This window comes from Pipistrellus hanaki, assembly GCF_964339955.1.
Source record: "Pipistrellus hanaki genome assembly, chromosome: 16".
Classification (NCBI taxonomy): Eukaryota; Metazoa; Chordata; class Mammalia; order Chiroptera; family Vespertilionidae; genus Pipistrellus; species Pipistrellus hanaki.
Genome location: NC_140518.1, coordinates 37,002,952 through 37,024,643, shown reverse-complemented (window position 1 = coordinate 37,024,643; position 21,692 = coordinate 37,002,952). Strand labels below are relative to the sequence as shown.

General features: G+C 52.1%; 1 protein-coding gene across 2 annotated transcripts; it reads left to right on the top strand.

Moving 5' to 3' along the window:
• The first annotated feature begins 6,278 nt into the window (after positions 1 to 6,278).
• ARRB2 (arrestin beta 2) lies at positions 6,279 to 15,202 on the top strand. Of its 2 annotated transcripts, none has more exons than XR_014793010.1 (15): positions 6,279 to 6,406; positions 9,315 to 9,345; positions 9,881 to 9,941; positions 10,054 to 10,098; positions 10,324 to 10,520; positions 10,795 to 10,854; positions 11,258 to 11,325; positions 11,455 to 11,590; positions 11,809 to 11,893; positions 12,606 to 12,678; positions 12,960 to 13,097; positions 13,929 to 13,986; positions 14,108 to 14,187; positions 14,299 to 14,353; positions 14,640 to 15,202. XR_014793010.1 is itself a non-coding variant. In XM_084862278.1 (15 exons), the coding sequence occupies exons 1-15, from the start codon at positions 6,384 to 6,386 to the stop codon at positions 14,731 to 14,733; spliced, it is 1,230 nt and encodes a 409-aa protein (XP_084718404.1). In that variant the 5' UTR covers positions 6,279 to 6,383; the 3' UTR covers positions 14,734 to 15,202. The 2 variants fall into 2 exon arrangements, 1 of the variants encoding a protein (XP_084718404.1); XM_084862278.1 differs by having other exon boundaries at positions 13,929 to 14,012.
• The last annotated feature ends 6,490 nt before the right edge of the window (positions 15,203 to 21,692 follow it).

Genomic DNA, 21,692 nt, shown 5'->3' with positions numbered 1-21,692 from the left:
GATTGGGCTCCGCGCTCTGGTGGGAGGGAGCATGCGCCGCGGGGCGGCCGGGGGGGCGGCCGGGGGCTGCGGGGGTTTAGTTCTTGGACTGCGAAGGGCCGGGGGCGCCTGAAGAGCACACGTGGTCTGGACAAAAGGCACCGGAGCCCCAAAAGGGATCCTTTAAAACAAGAGAGTTCAGATACTTCCCTTCTAGGCAGCACTGATGTCTAAGGAACTGACCTCTTGTTTGAAACTGTAGACATTTTATTGGGTTTTTGTTAATATTTTATTGATTTTTTACAGAGAGGAAGAGAGGGATAGAGAGTTAAAAACATCGATCAGCTGCCTCTTGCACACCCCCTACTGGGGATATGCCTGCAACCAAGGTACATGCCCTTGACCAGAATCGAACCTGGGACCTTTCAGTCTGCAGGTCAACGCTCTATCCACTGAGCCATACCGGCTTTGGCTGAAACCATAGACATTTTAAACTACATTCACAACCACAGAACTGACACAACAACATTGATTGCAAACTTAAAAAGGTAAATACATCTAATGAAATGATGTACAAGGCATAGAACGCTCTTCTACATGGTTGGCAAGGAAGTAAATTGATGCAACCTTTCTTGATAGCATCTTGCTACTTTTATTCCCCAGGCAATCTCCTTCATTCGATATTTATTCATTCCACAAATATTTACTGAGCACCTTTCAAGGTGCCAGGCGCCATTCTAAGTGATGAGAATAAAATCACGAAGACAATATACCCTTCTAGACAGAAGAGATGGTCAATAAATAAGAAAATAAATAGATTTTGTATAGTGCTATGTGTTATTTTAAAAATACTCATGGCCCTAGCCTGTTGGGCTGTGCAGATAGAGCTGACCTGAGGCCTGAAGGGTCCTGGGTTAGATTCTGGTCTAGGGCACATGCGCAGGTTGTGTGCTCGATCCCCAGTAGGGGGCTTGTAGAAGGCAGCCTCGCCATTGATGTTTCAATCCCTCCCCCCCTCTCCCTGCCCCTTTTCTCTCTGAAATCAATAAAAATATTTTTAAATAAAAAATAAGCATGGTAATTTGCTAGAGAGTGATACGGATTGCAGTGGGGACTTGTTAAAAAGAAAGCCCTCTCTTAGCAGATCAATGATTGTCTCATCCTTGATGTTTCTATCTTTCTCCCTTCCTCTCTAAAATCAATTTTTAAAAAAAAAATTTTTTAAGTCCTCTCTGAAGATGGCAGGATAATGTCATTCATACTGAATCAAAGGAAAGTTTCTCTAAGCAGAAGCAGCAACATGTGCAAAAGCTCCAAGGTAGAAATGGGCTTGCTGGAGGGCTAGTTTGGCACAAGGACAGAGGAAGAGAGGCAGAGTAATTGATACCTGTGGTATGTGTTATGCTTAGAGAGGTGAATATGGATCAGATCATCCAGATTCTACTAGACAGAGGTGCAAAAATGGGATTTCATTCCATTCATATCATATTTGGAAGCTACTGAAGGGCTTTATGCAGGAAGTGACAAGAACTGACTTACAGCCCTAGCTGTTTTGGCTCAGTGGATAGAGCATCAGCCTGCAGCCTGAGGGGTCCCGTGTTTGATTCCGGTCAAGGGCACATGTCTGGGTTGTGGGCTCCATCCCCAGTGGTGGGTGTGCAAGAGGCAGCTGATCAATGATTCTCTCTCATCATTGATGTTTCTATTCCTATTCCTCTCCCTTCCTCTCTGAAATCAATAAAAATATAATTAAGAGGAAAAAAGAACTGACTTACATTTGAGAAAACCACTCTAGTTGCTGTGTGGAGAAGGGACTTAGAGGGGTAAGAAGGGATCAGGGAGAGCCATGAAGAAGCCATAGTGGCCTGGCCAGGTGGCTCAGTTGGTTGGAGCATCACCTTGTACACTTATCAGGTTTGCTTCCCAGTTAGAGCACATACCTAGGTTTCGGGTCTGATCCCTGGTCAGGGCATACAGGACAGGCAACTGATCAATATTTCTCTTTCTCTCCCTTCCCCTATCTGTAAAATCAATTAAAAAATAAAAATAAAACATATCCTCTGGTAAGGATTTAGAAGAAGGAGGAAAAGAAGGCATTGTAAGAAGCTATCATAACAGGCCAGGTAAGAGAGGATGGTAGAGGGAAAAAATAAAGATGGTGACTGGGACCAGAATGACACTGTGTTTTGTTTTGTTTTGTTTTGAAATATATTTTATTGATTTTTTATAGAGTGGAAGGGAAAGAGATAGAGAGCTAGAAACATCGATGAGAGAGAAACATCGACCAGCTGCCTCTTGCACACCCACCACCGGGGGTGTGCCCGCGGGTGTGCCCGCAACCAATGTACATGCCCTTGACCGGAATCGAACCTGGGACCTTTCAATCCGCAGACCGACGCTCTACCACTGAGCCAAACCGGTTTCGGCATAGCACTGTATTTTGGAAGCAGAATGCCAGGACTAGAAGAAGGATTAGATAGAAGGCAGTACAAGAAGAAAAAAGAAGATCCTTGCACTTCAGCCTTTGTTTGACTTTTATTATATTCCAACTAGAGGCCTGATGCACATATTTGTGCACAGGGCTCAGCCCTCACAGCTGCCGCAACTTCCCTCTGCCACTGCCTTGGCCCTCACAACCCTGGCTTCGTCCAGAAGGTTGTCCAGAAGGATGTCTGGAAAGATGTCCAGAAGTTCGTTCAGCTGTCCGGTATAATTATCATATTACACTTTTATTATTATAGATTATTATTATAGCAGACTACAGGCCCAATGCACAAAATTGGTGCAAGAGTAGGCCTTCCTTCTTCCAGCTGCTGGCACCTGCTTTCCTCTGGCACCAGGACCCGGGCTTCCCTTGTAGCCCCAGCTTCATCCCGAAGGTCATCTGGTCTAATTAGCATATTATGCTTTTATTATCATAGATCATTAGATTATCTTTGTGCACAAAAAAGTTCCATTGTTATTTTTTTAAAATATATTTTATTGATTTTTTACAGAGAGGAAGGGAGAGGGATAGAGAGTTAGAAACATCGACGAGAGAGAAACATTCATCAGCTGCCTCCTGCACACCCCCCACTGGGGATGTGCCTGCAACCAAGGTACATGTCCCCGACCAGAATTGAACCCGCGACCTTACAGTCCACAGGCCGACACTCTATCCACTGGACCAAACCGGTTTCAGCTCCATTGTTATTTTGATGTAGCATTACATTTATAGATAGTTTTCTGAGAAATGACATTTTTGAAAGATTTTTGAAGTATTGATTTGAGAGAGAGAAACATTGCTGTGGGTAACATCAACTGGATGCCTTGACCAGGGATGGAACCTGCAACCCAAGGCATGTGCCTTGACTGGGAATCAAACCAACGAGCTTTTGGTTTATGGGACAACATTCCAACCAATTGAGCCACACCGGTCAGGGCAAGAGAAGACATCTTTATAGTAATGGTCTTTCTCACCTAGAATAGGCTATATCTCTTCCATTCTTGCTAGCCTTTATTATCTTTCTAACGTTGTCTTGCTATTAGTATCTTTTAATACAATAGTTTTCATTCCATGAAGACCACTTTCCTTTCAGTTCCAAAAGCACTTTAGATATGTAGCAATAAAGATCTCATACCTTCTGGTCATGACCCTTTGACAAAAGTGCTTGACGAGTCTACAAGAAATGTTTAAATATTGAAATAGGTGAGCAGTGACCTTAGGAGGTGGTGATAGAACTGAGGGTGGGGAAGTGACAGCTGGCGGGAAAGGCCTGTGTTTAAACCTTAACGATGATCTTAGACCATGCTGTGTGGCTCAGTGGTTGATCATTGACCTATGAACCAGGAGGTCACAGTTTAATTCCTGGTCAGGGCACGTGTCTAGATTGGGGGCTCGATCCCCAGGAGGGGACATGCGGGAGGCAGCCAATCTCATCATTAATGTGCTTATCTCTCTCTCCCTCTCTCTTCCTCTGAAATAAATAAAAATGTAAAACCAAAACCAAAAGAAAAAAGATAACAGAAACAGTCTTGTGTATGTTACTTTTTGTTGCATACAAAAGTGGAGGGGGGAGTGTGAAGTTGGTTCATTTGGGGAAGATAGCGAGAGGAAGAAGAAATGGAAAACGCGATGGAAGAAGAAATACTGTAGCTCCTTACATCCAAAATGTCAAGTCATCCATCATCCTCCCAAAATCCAGTCAATTTTGCCCTAAAAATAACTCCAGCCTGACCTCTCTTCTTCCTTCCACTCTGTGGCTCATCATCTCCCCTCGATTACTTTAGGCTACAACAGCCTTGCTACACTCCCTCCACTCTCCACATTGCCCAGAATTATCTTCCTAAAAAATAAATCTCATCATGCCACTCCTTTGCTTTAAAAAACACTACTGGCCGAAACAGGTTTGGCTCAGTGGATAGAGCGTTGGTCTGCGGACTGAAAGGTCCCAGGTTCGATTCCTGTCAAGGACATGTACCTTGGTTGCGGGCACATCCCCAGTAGGGGGTGTGCAGGAGGCAGCTGATGGATGATTCTCTCATTGATGTTTTAACTCTCTATCCCTCTCTCTTCCTCTCTGTAAAAAATGAATAAAATATATATTTTTTTAAAACACCACTGGTCCTAGCCTATTTGGCTCAGTGGATAGAGCATCAGCCTGCAGACCGAAGGGTCCCGGGTTCAATACCTGTCAAGGTCATGTACCTTGGTTGCAGGCTCCTCTCCAGCCTGGGGCCCTGGTCAGGGCTCCTGCAGGAGACAACCAATTGACATGTTACTCTCACATCGGTGTTCCTCTCTGTCTCCTCCCCTTCCTTCCATTCTTTCTAAAAATTAATGGAAAAACATCCTCAGGTGAGGATTAACAAAAACAAACAAATAAATAAAGGTGACTAAATGTTTTCTTTTTCATATATTTTATTGATTTTTTACAGAAAGGAAGGGAGATAGAGAGCTAGAAACGTCGATGAGAGAGAAACATCGACCAGCTGCCTCTTGCACACCTCCTACCGGGGATGTGCCTGCAACCAAGGTAGATGCCCTTGACCGGAATCGAACCGGGGACCTTTCAGTCCGCAGACCGAAGCTCTACCACTGAGCTAAACTGGTTTTGGCAAAGGTGACTAAATGTTTTTTTAAAAATAAATAAATAACACTACTGGATCCATGTGTCCTCTTCCAGAGAAGCGCCTCAGTCTTGTTTCTTTTTTACCCTGTTCCACAAAATCCTTCACACGGCTCCAGGCTTCCTTCCCAGCCTTCTCTCTCCTGCTGTCTTACCCCCACAAACACTTCAGAACAGGATGTGCCCTGCCTTTCCCTGCACTTGGAACGCCCTTTCTCAACTTCTGCCCACCATTTATAAAGATTGTCCTCAAATGTCCTCTCCCCTGGACAGCCCGCACTCCTCCGCTCCCACTCAGGCCAACCCTTTATAGTAGTTGCTTTGTCTTCCGAGTCATAACTCTATTGTAGCATTCCTGGGATCCTACTTATGTGTTTCCACAAGTATGCCAGGAAGGCAGGAGTCGTGTTCGTTCATGCCTGTGTCCTCATCGCCCTAGCATAGTGACTGGAACAAAACAGCCCTGGATAGATGGAAGAAAGTAAGCGGCTGTGCGTGGATTGGAGCAGATGAGAGGTCCCGAGAAAAGTAGGCAAAGTAGTCCTGCAAAGATCAAAGACAGACACCGGGGGGCGCTGACACACCACCATAAAGTGGAAGGGCCGGCCGAGAAAGCCGCAAGCCCTGGAGTAAGCGGTGCGCCCCGACGGCACGCATCCCCCCCCCACAACGGGAACCGCTCGGCCACGTGTGCACACCCTCACCCTCCGCCCAGACCGAGCTTAAATTCATTCTACAACCCCCACCGCCTCCTCCGTCCCCGCCGCCAACCCCCTTGGCCTCCACCGCCACCGAGAAAGCAAACAAAGAGGAGGAGACTCCCGCAGGGTTCTGGGTGCAGGGAGCCAACCGGAGGGCTCTATTCCCCGGGAAGGCGGGCGCCTCCGTGTAAGGGCGCCCAATCAGCTTCTAAGGGAGGGTTAGGATCGGGGAGAATGGGCGGGAAGAGCGGGGAGTTGGTAGGGATTCCCCCCGCTCCCCCCCCCAGAGAGGGGCGGGGCGAGGGCGGGGCGGAGCCAATCAGGGTGAGAGTCTCAGAGGCGAGGGCGGGCTTCGTGGCAGCGCGCGCGATCCGGGCTGACGCATCGGGCCCGGCTCCCCGGGATCCGGGGGCGGGAGCCGGGGGCGGGGTGAGGGGGCCCGAGGGGAGGGGACAGCGGAGAAAGAGTCTGGGGCGCGCGTGCGCAGCGGCGTGGGGAGGAGCGGGGAGGAGCGGGGACCTGGCCGCGGACTGGGAGGCTGCGAGGAGGAGCGAGCCGCGGGCCGGGCGGGCGGCGGGCGGCGGGCGCGCGCACCATGGGGGAGAAGCCCGGCACCAGGTAAGGGAGGTGGGGCCGCCCGGCGGGACGTGGGCGGCGGCCCCGGGCGGGTGCCGGGACGCCCTACAGGCGGGGACCCTGGGGAGAGGGAATCGGGCGCCTGGGGGTAGGCAGGCATCTGGGGCCGCGCGCCTAGGTCCTCGGGAGCAGTGACGGGGGACACGCATGCCAGGGTCCCTGCAGAAAGCAAGCGCTGAAGGGGGTCAGGAACCTGGCGTCTGGGTTCAGGCAGGGATGTGGGGACCGGCGGCGGCTCGGTGCTCCCTTGCAAGCTGCGATGCCCGGGCGGAGGAAGGAAGAGCAGGTGGCCGGTCCCTTGGGGTCGGATATGGGCAGACTGGATGCCGGAAGGGGGATCCCCGTAGACTCGTGCTTAAGCCACTAGAAAGCCTTCTATGCAACACCCCACAGGCAGTGGGGCTGCCCCCACCTGTCCCCAGGGCCGGGTAGCTCAGCTTCCAAACTTCTGCCTTTCCCCAGGGTTGCTAGGAGCAACAGCCTCGTTTTAAAGAGAGCTGAGGACTTGGCGATCCTCCCCAAGTCTGGGCCTTTCTCCCTCTCCCCGCGGGAGAGGGGAAGGAGGTATCTGCTCTGGGCACCCCATCCACTCCCCGGATGTTTTATGTGCAATCGAGGCTCCTTCCTTCCACGGGCACCCCGAGTTCTGGTTTTTGGTCTCTAGCACAATCCACTTCCTGTTGTGACCCAACACCTCCAAGGGGGCGGTGGGTGAATGCCTGAGTCCCCGGGGAGCAGGCACAAGAGGAAAAGAGGGGGGCTGTAGAGCTCTATCCAGAGGGGATCGGGAAGAGGGGCCTGGTCCCGAGCTGCCCCTTGTTCTGCAAAACATCACCATGTCAGCCCCACCGCTCCCCACCTAGAGGGTAGGAGAACCCAGGTCTCTGAGCACCAGGTCCTTCAGTATTGGACAGAGATAATCCGAGAAAGGATTGGAGTCCTGGATTTGGGGTTAAACAAACCAGAGAAAGGGGAAGTCAACGAGGAAGGAGGCCCCCCGGTTTCCGTTACGTGGTTGGGGGGGGGGCGGTGAGAGAAGGATGGACCAAGGGGGGATTGCTGACTTGGCATCATTCCTCCCATCAAATTCTGGGCCACAGGAAATGTGGATAATAGCAGGAAGTGTGAGGGGGCATCTGCTTCTGTGCCCCCCCCCACTCTCTGGTCACCCCCACACTCCGCCTCCTTGGCCAGCTTCAGTGTACACGTGCTGCCTCTCCCTCGCCTGGCAGGAGGCTGGCTGGGTTAGGATCCAGAAGGCAGGTGCCCTGCAGCTGCTCCAGGGCAATTACCACAAACTGACACTCCACTTGGCCAAGGGATTCGTAGATGTCACAGTCCTCTGCCAGGGCTCCTCATAGGAAGACACACTGGGACAAAGGAGAGCCAGAAGCCAAGGCGAGGAAGAGCAATCAGACCGAGTGGGGACAAGGGGAGGGGTGCTCGTTCCAGCTGGCCACCTTATTTGGATGGGGATACCCTCCCCTTTATTGGACGGGGATACCCAGGGGACCTCCATAACCTCCGCCTTGTGGCCTTTGCATAGCGTGGCCTTCTGGGAAGAAGGGGCAAGTAAAGAGGTTGCAGCAGGAATGGGTGGTGGGGTTGGAGGGCGGGGAGGCCAGCTGGCGGGATTTCAGCCTCTCCTACCTGGGGACCCTTCCCAGAGGCCCCCGCGGAGGCAGAGCGGAGTGGGAGGTGGTGCAGCGAAAGACAAGCCCACGGGTGGCCGGAGCACCGGAGTGGCCAGCCACATCCCCACTCGTCCAGCCGTGGGTGGAGTCCAGGCCTGGGTTGTGTTAGCAGCTAGGAAGTGAATCCCTCTCAACCCAACACGCTTCATGCCGATTACAGAGGCAGGGGAGTGTCACAGATCAGCCACCAAGAGCATGGACTCGGAGCCAGACGGCCTGTTTGTCTACCATGTACACCGGGACCTTAGGCAACATTCTTGACCACTCCTGTGCCTCAGTTTCCTCCCTATAAAATAGGAATACTGGGAGCTCCTGGGGTTGGTTATTAAGCGTGTTAAATGAGATAACACACAAGGAAGGCTTTAAACAGTGATGGGCGTACAGTATTCGCCCAGGAAATGTTAGCAGCAGCATTGCCGTACGCCTGGCGTTGTGTCGGAGATGACCTACGTGAATAAGGCCTCCGACGCTCACGGTCTCTCTAGTGCAGCGGACAGTACACAGCTAACTGCCCCTGCATAGTATCACGCCACAAATAAAACATAAACAAGCTATGACGTGAAACACCCCCCTCCCCCCCCCAAAAAAAAAGGAGTGTCCAGCGTCTGGGCTTGACCCCCTTTTTAAAGGAGGTGATTCCTGAGCTGGACCTTGAAAGACAAAAACACGGCGTTTAAGCTGCTGAGATTAGAGATGGGGAGAATGAGAGGTTAACGGAGTGGGTCCCTCTTAGGTGGTGCCTAGAGGAGAAGCCATTTTCAGGCAAAAGGCCGAAGCCATTCCTCTTTCAGGCCCTGCAGCTGTCTTTGAAGCTGGAAAGAGGGTTAGGTCTCCTGCGGACAATAGTGCAACCTGCCCACCCAGGTCCCCCTGGGGAGGTCCTCTGGGAAGAGCCACGGTGGTTCCTGTGGCAACCAGTGTGGCTATGGCCATGGAGGAGGGGAACCAGGGGAACGGGTGCGGGTGGAGGGGGGTTGCCGTGACAACCAGCTTTGAGGGGCTGCCAAGATGGGAATGTTAAGGACCTCTGGTTACCTTCCTGGGGGAAAGTGGGACGGGGGAGGGCTGGACGAAGCCTCTGGGCAGGAATCCTGGGTGAGCCCTGCTTCCTCAGGACGGGGAGGGATGAGGTCCTGGCGCCCGGGTCCCTGCTGAGTCTGAGGGAGGCAGTGGGGTTTCCCTTTCTGTTTTGTTAGGGTCTTCAAGAAGTCCAGCCCTAACTGCAAGGTGAGTCTCCCACGGTGCTTCTCCTCCTGACCCTCCCGGGGCCCTTAACGAGGCCCAGCCTGCCCCAGATGATCCCCAGCCCCTATCTGCCCACTTCCTGTGACAGCTAAAAGCCAACTTCCTTCCCTCCAGAAGCCCCTTGCCACAAAGGCTGCTCCGCCTGAGCCAGCCACAAGGCTGGGTGGGGACAGGCCTCGGCCCCTAAGCAAGACCAAGGGGGAGGAGCCAGAAACCCACGCCTCCCGCTCTCAGGCCTATTTACCCCGGAGCCCCTCTCTGGCTGTGACCCACAAACCCGCACACACATCCGGTTGCTGTGCAGAGGTGCGAAAAGATATTAGGGAGGAGCTAAAAAGCCTCCAAGTGGGGTGGTCTTCGAGGCCCCCCCACCTCCCTTCCAGCTTACTGGGGGGAACCAGGACTCCTGGACATCCCAGCCCGGGAAGACCAGGGGCAGGGCGGCTCATGTGAGGGAGGCTCTGATGCCCGAGCACCCTCCTACCCCATCTTCCCTGTGGCCCCTCTCCATCCTCAGCTCACTGTGTACTTGGGCAAGCGGGACTTTGTAGACCACCTGGACAAAGTGGATCCCGTAGGTAAGTGTGCCCGCAAAGGGGCCTCCTGTCCCCCAAGAGGAGAGAAGGTCCCGGGCCCGGGATCGGAGGACGGGTCCTGTCGGGAAACCAGCTCACGTGTCCCCTTCCCTAGATGGCGTGGTGCTTGTGGACCCCGAATACCTGAAGGACCGCAAAGGTACTGGCCCCCCGACCCTCGAGGCGCCAGGGGAGGTGGGAGAGGAGAGTGTGAAGTGGGCTGGCATTGAGAGGGGCCCCGGAGAGATGGGGGGCCGAGGCACAGGCCAGGCGTGGGATTCAGGCACGCCGTACGCCGCCCAGAAGCAGCAGCCGCTGCTGCTCGGTGGTCCGGGGAGGACTGGCGAAGGGGAGCTCCTGACGCCGCCTTGCCCTCCCTCGCCAGTGTTTGTGACCCTCACCTGCGCCTTCCGCTACGGCCGCGAGGACCTGGACGTGCTGGGCCTGTCCTTCCGCAAAGACCTGTTCATCGCCACCTACCAGGCCTTCCCCCCCACGGCCAGCCCGCCCCGGCCCCCCACCCGCCTGCAGGACCGGCTGCTGAGGAAGCTGGGCCAGCATGCCCACCCCTTTTTCTTCACAGTGAGGATGACCCCCCCCCCCCTTCTGCAAGGCAAAGGGGCCTGGGGCTGTGGTTGGGGTGTGAGGCACCGGGTGTGGGCGGATCTGGAAGACACAGTAAGGAGGGACCCTGGACCCCCCTCCCTCCAGGGCCCTTCCCTCTCTGCCTCTTCCTGGGGCCTCTCCGTTTCCCTTCTCATCCCCAGGGCTTCTTCTCCAGCCTCTTAAGTGGAGATTGGGAGGAAGACTTGGGGGCTTCCAGAGGAACTGAGGTCTCCCCTTCCCTCTGCCACAGATACCCCAGAACCTGCCCTGCTCCGTCACCCTGCAGCCGGGCCCGGAGGACACGGGGAAGGTGCGGGAGAAAGGGTCCCGAGGCCGGTGGGGCAGAGCGGGGGCCCAGCAGGCCCACGAGATGGGGGTGGGCTATCGGGAAGCCAGGATATGGGGTGAAGGGCAGAGTACTGTCTCCAGTGGACACGGCTGTGTTTGGGGCGGTCACTGCTCATGAGGGACCCTGCTCCTTGCTCTTGACCTGCATGTACGTGGGTATGAGGGCTCGCCGTGCACAGCCAGGGTGAAGCCTGTGCCAGGGGCCGGGCCTTGAGCGGGCAGAGGATGAGGCAGGGCCAGGCCCTGTGCTCCTCAGACCAGGATGGGGCAAGACCGAGGGAGGAGAGAGGGAGGGAAGGAAGGAAGCGGTGGTGGCGGTGACGGCAGGGGCCTTGTGCAAGACCTGACCTTTTCTCCCCCTCCAGGCCTGTGGCGTAGACTTTGAGATCCGAGCCTTCTGTGCCAAATCGCTAGAAGAGAAAAGCCATAAAAGGTGAGGGACACCACCTCCCCTGTGGTTGGCCCATTCCACCCCGGCTGGCTCCCGGGAGCCCCGGGCCCTGTGGGAGGCGGGAGCGGCTGCTTGCTTGGGTGTCTAAGGGATAAACCCTCTCACCCCCAGGAACTCTGTGCGGCTGGTGATCCGAAAGGTGCAGTTCGCCCCAGAGAAACCCGGCCCCCAGCCTTCAGCTGAAACCACACGCCACTTCCTCATGTCTGACCGGTCCCTGCACCTTGAGGCTTCCCTGGACAAGGAGGTGGGGTGTGAGAGAGCGATGCAGGCGCCACAGAGCAGGCCAGGCCCTGGGGGAGGGGGCCAGCCACAGAGGCGGCTGCCTGAGCTAGCTGCGGAGAGGTGCTGAGGGCTTGGGTTCAGAGGGAAGAGAGGCCAAGCAATGTGTTGGTGTCTGGGCCCGCTGATAATGGGGCCAGTGCAAACAGCCGACTGATTTGCCCTCCCTCCTCCCCTCAAAAGCTGTACTACCACGGGGAGCCCCTCAGCGTCAACGTACACGTCACCAACAACTCCACCAAGACTATCAAGAAGATCAAAGTCTCTGGTAGGAGGTGGGGGTTGGAATGTGGTCTGGTGGGAGGGAGTTGCACACATGATCTGGCATCCTCTCAGCTCGGGGCCCTTCCTCTGCCTCCTCCCGGGGCCTCTCCCCAGCGGGGCTCAAGGCGTTTAGGCCACGCCCGGCCAGCACCGACCTATGAACCAGGAGATCGGGGTTTGATTCCCAGTCTGGGATTTGATTCCTGGTCTAGGCACATGCCTGGGTTGTGGGTAGGGAATGTGCAGGAGGCAGCCAATCAATGATTCTCTCTCATCGATGTTTCTATCTCTCCCTTCCTCTCTGAAATAAATAAATAAATAATGTATTTAAAAAAATTTTTTTAGGCCGAAACCGGTTTGGCTCAGTGGATAGAGCGTCGGCCTGCGGACTGAAAGGTCCCAGGTTCGATTCCGGTCAAGGGCATGTGCCTTAGTTGTGGGCACATCCCCAGTGGGGGGTGTGCAGGAGGCAGCTGGTCGATGTTTCTCTCTCATCGATGTTTCTAGCTCTCTATCCCTCTCTCTTCCTCTCTGTAAAAAATCAATAAAATATATATATATATATATTTAAATTTTAGGCTGTCCCAGAGTGAGATACAGATCAGGGGGGACCAGAGGGTGGGGTGGGGTGGGCCGGGGCCCTCGCCTTGTGGTCTGGAGTGGGTGGGGGCTAGTCTTGGCTCCATGCAGAGCTGTTTGTTCCTGCCCGCCCGCAGTGAGACAGTACGCTGACATCTGCCTCTTCAGCACCGCCCAGTACAAGTGCCCCGTGGCTCAGATCGAACAAGAGTGAGTATCAGAACAGCCCTGGGCCCCAGCCTCAGGGAGAAGAGTAGGCCTGGGAGGGAGCATGTGAAGCGGGGGTGGATAATTCTTCCCGAACCATCTCCACGTTCAAGGCCATTCCCTCCTCAGGTGGCTCGGGGCTGTTCGCTTTCTTGAACAGCTGGAGCCAAAGCCTGATCCCTTGTGACGTGTGCCCAGAGAGAGAAGGGGCTCGCCATGGGGGTGGGTGGGGGTCGCCCCTCACCCAACCCGGCCGCTCCCGTTGTCTTGTTCCCCCCCTCCAGCGACCAGGTGTCTCCCAGCTCCACGTTCTGCAAGGTGTACACCGTCACCCCGCTGCTCAGCAACAACCGGGAGAAGCGCGGCCTGGCCCTGGACGGGAAGCTCAAGCACGAGGACACCAACCTGGCCTCCAGCACCATGTGAGGGGCTGCGTGGGCGGGGAGGGCTCTCGCGCAGCCCAGGCGACGGGCATTCACTCGGTACCAGCCCTGTGCCAGGTTCCGTCCTAGGTGCCAGGCTCTGTCAGTAAACAAGAGACAAAAGGCCTCTCACAGCCCGGGGGCGGGAGGACAGACAAAGCAGACACGCAGCAGCAGCACGTGGAGTGACCGGTGTTGGGGAGAGAAAGCAGGGCAGAGAGGGTGGAGAGCGGGGCGGGGGTGTTAGCGTTGGGTGGCTGGGGAAGACGTGAGTTCTGAGTGAGAGCCCAGAGGAGGCAGGCCGTGTGGACGTGCAGGGGGAGCGATCCAGGCCGGAGCAGCAAGCACAGACCCGGAGGCGAGCCGGCCGGTGTCTGCGGAAGTCCGCTGCTGGCCTCCCTGTGCCATTCATTGTGGCTTCAGGCAGGAGCAGCCCTGGAGGAAGGGCTGAACGTCGCTCCTGGTGCCCGGGTGCGGGGAACACAGGGCCCGACCACGGAGAGCAGGCCGCGAGGCCGGCACAGGGAGAGCGCGCTACACGGACAAGAGGAGCAGCTGGGCTTGGGGGGCTAGTGGAGAGCAAGGCAGCGCAGGGCTGTGAGGTCACCGGGATTCTAGCTTTTCCTGGGGGAGAGGGGAGCAGCCACGGAGGGCGCTGCCAGAGGGCTGGCGCGCAGCCTTTCCTGAGACAGCACAGCCTGTGCCGCTGGAGCCTCGCGGCTGCTGTGAGTCCGTGGTCCTGCTCGGGGTCCCGTGGGAGCCCTACGGGCGGGCGGGCGGGCGGAGGTGCAAGGCCGTGGGCCATGATCCAGCTCCTCCCCCCAATTGCAGCGTGAAGGAGGGTGCCAACAAGGAGGTGCTGGGGATCCTGGTGTCGTACAGGGTCAAGGTGAAGCTGGTGGTGGCCCGCGGTGGGTGAGTGTGTCGGGCAGCCTGGGGCGGGGCTTGCCGTGGTTTCCTCCCGCTCTGCACCGTCCGCATCTCTTCACGCTGCCTCTCCCCCTCCCCAGGGACGTCTCAGTGGAGCTGCCTTTTGTTCTTATGCACCCCAAGCCCCATGACCACGTCAGCCCCCCCAGACCCCAGTCAGGTAAGCATGTCACCCCAAGCCCCCCAGAGGGAGGACCCGAAGCCAGGCCAGTGGGGAAGGCTGGTCCTACCCACCCACCCACCCACCCACCCACTCTCCTCCTCCCCTCAGCTACTCCTGAAACAGATGTCCCTGTGGACACCAACCTCATTGAATTTGATACCAAGTAAGACCCTCATCCCCTCCCTCCCTCCCTCCCTCTGACTCTTGCACAGAGATTCCTGTAACGTTCAAATCTACCTTCTACCCCCTCCCCCTACATTTTTTTCCTCTTTGGGGGGGGGTGGGGCGGGGATGGTTGAGTCATCAAGTCCACTGCCTCTTTCTTCGTCCCCTCCTGCAAATACCTCCAGTCCCATTGCCGCTCTAACACCCCGGTCTGTGGGCGGAGGGTGGGAAGCTGAGAAGAGGGTCCCAAGCCCTTGCCTCAACCCCCACTTTCCACCACCAAGCTACGCCACCGATGACGACATCGTGTTTGAGGACTTCGCCCGGCTTCGGCTGAAGGGGATGAAGGACGAGGACTACGAAGACCAGTTCTGCTAGGAAGCGGGGCTGGAAGAAGGGAGTGGATGGTGCTGGGTCGGGGAGGGGCAGGACCAAGACCCGCCCCCCACTGTCACTGGGGTGGGTCCCTGCCCCTTTTCCCTTCCCCTCCTTCCAGCTTCCTCAACCAACCCCTCCCCTCCCCTCTCCTTCTCCTATCCCAGCCCCTCCCCCCATACGCACTGGACCCATCTCCTGTTGAACATGGGCATTAATTCTTTGACTACAGCTGTGCTGCCCCACCCCTCACCCCCCCAGCGGGTGGCAAGCTGTGTTCATACCTAAAATTGTTGGGGGGAGGGGATGCTGAAAAGAGGAGTGATAGTAGGAAAAGGGGGGAGGCACAACTGCACACTCAACCTCATGCCCTCTTGTCACCGTCTGCCTCCCGTTCCTTCAAGCTGAGACCCTTTCCAGGGGCAAAGCCACTTCTCTGTTTCTGAGCATAAAGAATAAACCTTTTCATAGGCCTGCGCGTATGTGTGTTCTGTGCGGCGTTGGAGGACTGTGCTCATCCGCGAGTCTGTTAGCTTGTGGGCGAGGACCTCATCTCTCCCCTGTACCCACATGGCACCTGGCCCGCCGGCTGTCAAGTAATGTTTATTGAGTGGCTGGGCTGTAGCTGTGCTCCAAGGTAAACACCGAAACTTAATTTGGGCAGCCCAGACGCAAGGGCACAGCTTGGAAAAAGCCACAAAGTTTAGACTCTTCCTGGTTGCGGCCCACACACGTGCCCGCACGGTGCCCTGTGCTGACCCAGTGTGTCCGTCGCCAATGCTCCTCAGGTCACTCTGGCTGTCCCTCCCTGGGGCTCAGGGCAGCCTCGCCAGGCGGAAGTCACACTCCCCGTGGGGGCCGGTACTACATTCGGATGTGGAAGCCAGGGCTTTGGGCGGCCAGAGAGTCGTGCTGCCGTGGGCAAGTTTGAGCAGCAGCATCCAACTCTGATGTTCATCAGAGACTCCCTGAGGCTTGGCCAAAACCCGAGGCCAAGGTACAGAGAGTAACACTCCACTGACGTTCCTCACCTCCACCACCCGCTGCCACTCCGCAGCACAGGCTTCCTCTCTTTTTCCTCGTGAAGGCTCGTTCATCCCGTGGACATTCTTGGTTTTAAATCCCAATTATGTGCCGGACATAGCAGTGACCTAACCCAAGGGTCGGCAAACTCATTAGTCAACAGAGCCAAATATCAACAGTACGATGATTGAAATTTCTTTGGAGAGCCAAATTTTTTAAGCTTAAACTTCTAATGCCACTTCTTCAAAATAGGCTCACCCAGGCCGTGGTGTTTTGTGGAAGAGCCACACTCAAGGGGCCAAAGAGCCGCATGTGGCTCGAGAGCCGCAGTTTGCCCACCATGGACCTGACCAAACATTAAAGCATTCCCTAATTATTTAATTACAGTATCTGTGCTCCAAAGGAGAAGAAGTACAGCAGCTATAAGGGAGCTCTGACCTAGACTGGGTTTGGGGGAGAGTTTCCTGGAGGAAGTGACCTTTGAGCAGAGAACTGAAACCTCCGGGGGAGGCCCACATTCCGGGCAGTGGCAACACCACGAGGGAAGGCAGAGGGGAACAGCTTATTCAGGGACTGGAAGGCCAGAGGGACGACAAGGAGCCACGAGCAAAGTAGCTCCAGCTGCGGCTGGTAAGGCAGATAGGACAGCCCATACAAGCCTCTGACAGCTCCTAACATCTAATTAAGTCATTATTTACCCACAGGCTTCCAGCTGCCCAGATGCCAATGACCTTGCTTACCTCTCCACAGTAGCACACCCTGCACACCCTGGTCTTTGTCACATCCCTACTCCCATGAGCCTGCTGCTCTTTGACCTCTGAGCTCTTGGCCCATGGCTCAAACTTCGGGTGAATCAGAATCCCCTGGAATGCGAAGGGAAAACAGTCCTAGGCTCTCCCTTCCCAGATTCCAATTCGGTAGTCCCAGGAAGAATCCATGAAATCGGGAGTTTGAGTTAACACACGTTTTGAGAAACAATGCCTTTTTTTTTTTTTTTTTTTTTTAGCTTTGCATGTTTTTAAGAAGATTAAAAAAAAAATTTCAAACAGTAAACAGTGAAAAGAAGGCACACTCCTGCCTCTGACTCCAGCCTCCCATTTCTCATTCCCAGAGGGAACCACTATCCCAGTTCTTTGATTACTCTTCCAAAGTTGTTACTCAAACTCAGTCATGACACACACATACACACACACACACACACACACACACACACAAAAAAAAAAGACTATATATCAATATTTCTCCTTTATTTTTAAAAAATATTTTATTGATATTTTACACAGAGAAACATCAATGAGAGAGAAACATCTACCAGCTGCCTCCTGCACACCTACTGGGGATGTGCCCACAACCAATGTACATGCCCTTGACTGGAATCGAACCTGGGACCCTTCAGTCCGCAGGCCGACGCTCTATCCACTGAGCCAAGCCAGTTAGGACTCACCCTTATTCTAAATACAGATAGTGGCATACTATGAACACTCTTCTACACCTTGCTTTTTTCCTTTAGAAATGCAGCTAGGAGAGCATTCCCTTTATAGAGATTTACCTCATTCTTTTAAAGAGCTGCATAGCTTCCCAGTGCCTAGATGTCATTTATTTTTACCAGTTTTCTATCAACAGACCTGAAGGAGGTCCACTTTTGCTAATTCAAACAATATTACAGTAATTGTCCTTGAAGATATGTCCTTTGCCCATGTACAGTATATCTGTAGAGCAAATTCATAAAGCAGAGTTGGTGAGTTAGACAGTGAGCACCTTTTTTTTATCACTGCCGATCAAACATGTGACATCTCCCTAGTTTCAATTTGCATTTTTTTGTTTAGGAGTGAGGATGAACTGGATTTACTGGTTACTGGGTTCCTGTCAACCCATGGGCATTGGCACCAATTCAGTGCCAACAGGAACCCCCAGTCTGGAGTGCGGTGAAAAAGGAAATCTTATTCAGCGCAAAACAGCTCAATTGTGATACAGCTGGGCTGTGAAAACTGCCTGACTGTGAAGTGGCCCTGGGGCCTCGCTGATCTCTTTGTGCTGGTCTTCATGGGAACAGTCTTCAGTGAAAGGAAAGTGTATTCGCAGTGCAGCCCGAGGAGACCTAACTTACATAGATAGAAGTCCTGGCCATGGCCCCCATTGGTCTATCATGCAAATGAGGACTCCAAATTCTCACAATTTGATTGGTCCAAAAAAGTCTTTATTGGTCAGAATGGAGCTGCTCTAATTGGTTGGCGAAGCTGATTGGGGGTGTATTAGCTGTACAGCTCCAATTGGATGGGAAAAGCCTCAGTTCTATTGGTTGAAACAGGATTCCAGGAACTCCTTTGTAAGGGCTGGCTCAGATGGCAGAAACACAGTGCAGGATTGTTTTTGGTTGAATTTGAGCCCAATTAGCCACCAGGAGCCCATCTTAGTAGATATTTTCTTTCTCGTGAGCCACAATGTTATCTTTTATAATAAGAGCTCTTTTTTTTTAAAAAAAATATTTTTATTGATTTCAAAGAGGAAGGGAGAGAGAGAAACATTGAGAATCATTGATCAGCTGCCTCCTGCACACCCACACAGAACTGAGCCTGCAACCCAACCCAGGCATGTGCCCTGATTGGAATTGAACCATGACCTTCTGGTTCATAGGTTGATGTTGAACCACTGAGCCACACTGGCCAGGCCCTAAAGCTCTTCATGTAAGTAAAGAAATTAGCCCTTTGTCATAAATTTTGCAAATATTTTTCACACTTTATCTTTTTCTTTAAAGTATATTTTATTGATTTTTTACAGTGAGAAAGGGAGAGGGAGAGTTAGAAACATCGATGAGAGAAAAACAACAATCAGCTGCCTTCTACACACCTCCTTCTGGGGATGTGCCCGCAACCAAGGAATATGCCCTTGACCAGAACCGAACCTGGGACCTTTCAGTCCGAAGACCGATACTCTATCCACTGAGCCAAACAAGTTAGGGCTGCTATCTTTTTAATGCTTCTAGTTTTTTTTTTTTCTTTTTACTGAAATCAAATTCATATTACATAAAGTTATTCATTTTTAAATGAATTATTCAGTGGCATTTAGTATATTCACAATGTCGTGTGACCATCACTTCTAGTTTCAAAGTATTTTACTTCTGGTATTTTTAATGATTCATAAGTTTTTCATTTTAATGTAGCATATTATAATCATGTTTTTTATGGCTTCCTTTTTTTTTTTTGTCACAAGCTCTTCGCCCTGTTTCCTCACAATTTGACACTTCCTTTTCTTTCCACACTAAGTTCAAGATCATCATATCCACCACTATCTCATCAGCACCTTCAACTCTTGCTCCTTTCACAATACACGCTCTCAAACCCCGCCCTTGGCTCTGTTGACCACCACCCTGCCCTTCTCCACTCCAGCACTGGGCTGCTGAGCACTGCCAGAGAAAACTCGCACAGCCATATTTATTCATTCATTAAGCAAAAAAAATTTTTTTAACATGTCCTAGGTGCACCAACACTGTGCTGGGTACAAATTTGGGGCCAGGACAAACTTCTGGTCTCCGGCCCCAGCTGGGCCCTCAATATCTGACAACCCTTTGTCTCACTCCATGTCCTTATTCACCTCCCTCTCCTGCTCCCATCTTACTAATTTTCCAAACCCTCCACATGTTCATAGTGACTTCCCCTTCTGTTTTTTCACAAACATTAAACGATGAGGGATGAACGATTTCAACTTCCTACTTCCTCCCAACCAACACTGACATTAAACCAATTCTCCTAGACAACCAAGGTTAAGATGCCTTCTCCAGTTCAGAGCTAATCCCTCCACCTGTGCTCAGACGGCCCTCTCTTCAACCCCTGCCTCTCCCTACTCGCTCTCCCTCCAAGGTAAATAAATCCATGCAAGTCTCTTCTGCTAAAGAAAGGAAGGGAGAAAGGGAGAGGGAGGGAGGAGGAAAGGTGGGTGAAGGAAAGGAAACCAAAGAAAAAACTCTCCTCCACGCTTAATTCTCTTTCACAGTAAAATGTACCTCTATTTCCTTCCTTTTCATTTTTATTGTTTTTATTTTCAAAGTTATATATATGCACATAGTGTGAGGCTCCAGATAGGACTACAAAGTCTATTTCAATAAAGAGTAGACCCTTCCCCCCACCAATTTCCTCCTCAGAATCGCCTCTGAGATTTTTCTTTTAGTATTTCCCTCCGTATCTCTAAACAACATGTTCATCAAATTTTGTTTTTAAGCACCATCTACTGGCTTCCCTCCATGTAAAGTGAAAGCTGAGCTCCTTCTTCCCTCTGCCCCACCATGGATCACTTTCCATCCTGCCCCTGCATGCTACACTCCCAAGAGAATTATATCAGTTAGGGTTAGACCAATATTCATTATTAGCTTATGTAATGTTATTCATAGCTGTCATGTGATATCTATATAATGCCTTTCTCCTCTTCCATAACTTTATTTTCCCTGAATCTCATTTAAAAATTTGATTATTCTCTGAATTTATCACTAATTCTGCCCTATATTCATCCAAAAGTTTATGTATCCTCTTAATTCAGTCAAATCAAAACAGATGTTCACCTCTTATCTCCTTGAAAAATTTCTCTAGGAGCCTTCCAATCTGGGTCTAACTCTAATAACCTCCTGAGAAAGGGTACGTGGGAGAAAAATTTGAAACCTTATATCAAAATGTCTTTATTGTGTCTTCATTATTGATAGTTTGACTGTTGTGAGAGTCTAGATATCACTTAAAATCTATTCTTACCCGGTGCTAGAACAACAGCTGGCCACCTAGGTAAAAACTGGATTTCCCTAATCATTGGTTGAGACCATATGACTAAGTTTTTTTCAATGGAATGTGAATAGAAATTATATGAGCCACTTCCTGGCCAGACCTGAGATTGGTATAACCCTACATTTTTATTTCCCCATCCCTGCCAGCTTCTACCCAGGATGGCAGCCACCTAGTTTTGACATTTTGGACAGCAATGCCCTAAATTTTACTACACATACCCATCACCTGGGGATCTTCAAGCACAGATGCTGATTCCATAGGCCTGTGGTGGGGCCTGAGATATTGTATTTCTTTTTTCTTTTTCTTTTTTTAATATATTTTATTGATTTATTACAGAGAGGAAAGGAGAGGGATAGAGAGCTAGAAACATCGATGAGAGAGAAACATCGACCAGCTGCCTCCAGCACACCCCCTACCAGGGATATGCCAGCAACCAAGGTACATGCCCTTGACCGGAATCGAACCCGGGACCCCTCAGTCTGCAGGCTGACACTCTATCCATTGAGCCAAACCGGTTTCGGCGAGATATTGTATTTCTAACAAGCTTCTAGGTAATGCTAATGCTGCTGGCCTACAGACCACACTTTTCAGTATAAGCACTGGTTCACCACTTTTCTAATGCAGCGACCTTTTAATGCAGTTCCTCATGTGGAAACTCCCAAGCATAAAATTATTTTCGTTGCTACTTCATAACTGTTATTTTGCTATTGTTAATGAATCATAATGTAAATATCTGTGTTTTCCGATGGTCTTAGGTTCATTTTAGATATCTTAGCAACACACAGGTTGAGAACTGCTGCTGTAGAGCCTAAGACCATCAGAAAACACAGGCATTTACATTACGATTCATTAACAGTAGCAAAATTAAAGTTATGAAGTAGTAACGAAAATAATTTTATGGTTGGGGGTCACCACAACATGAGGAACTGTATTAAAAGGTTGCGGCATTAGAAAGGTTGAGAACCACTGCCCTGAAGGATGACAGTGTATTGCAGGCCTTGGTCTCTGTATGATTTGTGGAGCACACTGAACTACCCACTTTTTTTTTTTTTTTTTAAGAAAAAAATAAGTTCTATTTGTTGAGTCATTGCATTTTTTAGCCTTCACCCTAGCAGAGCTGGAGTACAGAATTCCAGACTGGAAATCACTTTCCCCCCAAATGTTGAAGGCATG

What these genes read in the sequence shown, in the direction of transcription:
- ARRB2 (XM_084862278.1), top strand. Translation starts at nt 6,384, where the DNA reads ATGGGGGAGAAGCCCGGCACCAG. An exon ending in AGTCCAGCCCTAACTGCAAG is followed by an intron (nt 9,346 to 9,880) that starts GTGAGTCTCCCA and finishes CTCCATCCTCAG; the next exon opens with CTCACTGTGTACTTGGGCAA. An exon ending in ATACCTGAAGGACCGCAAAG is followed by an intron (nt 10,099 to 10,323) that starts GTACTGGCCCCC and finishes CTCCCTCGCCAG; the next exon opens with TGTTTGTGACCCTCACCTGC.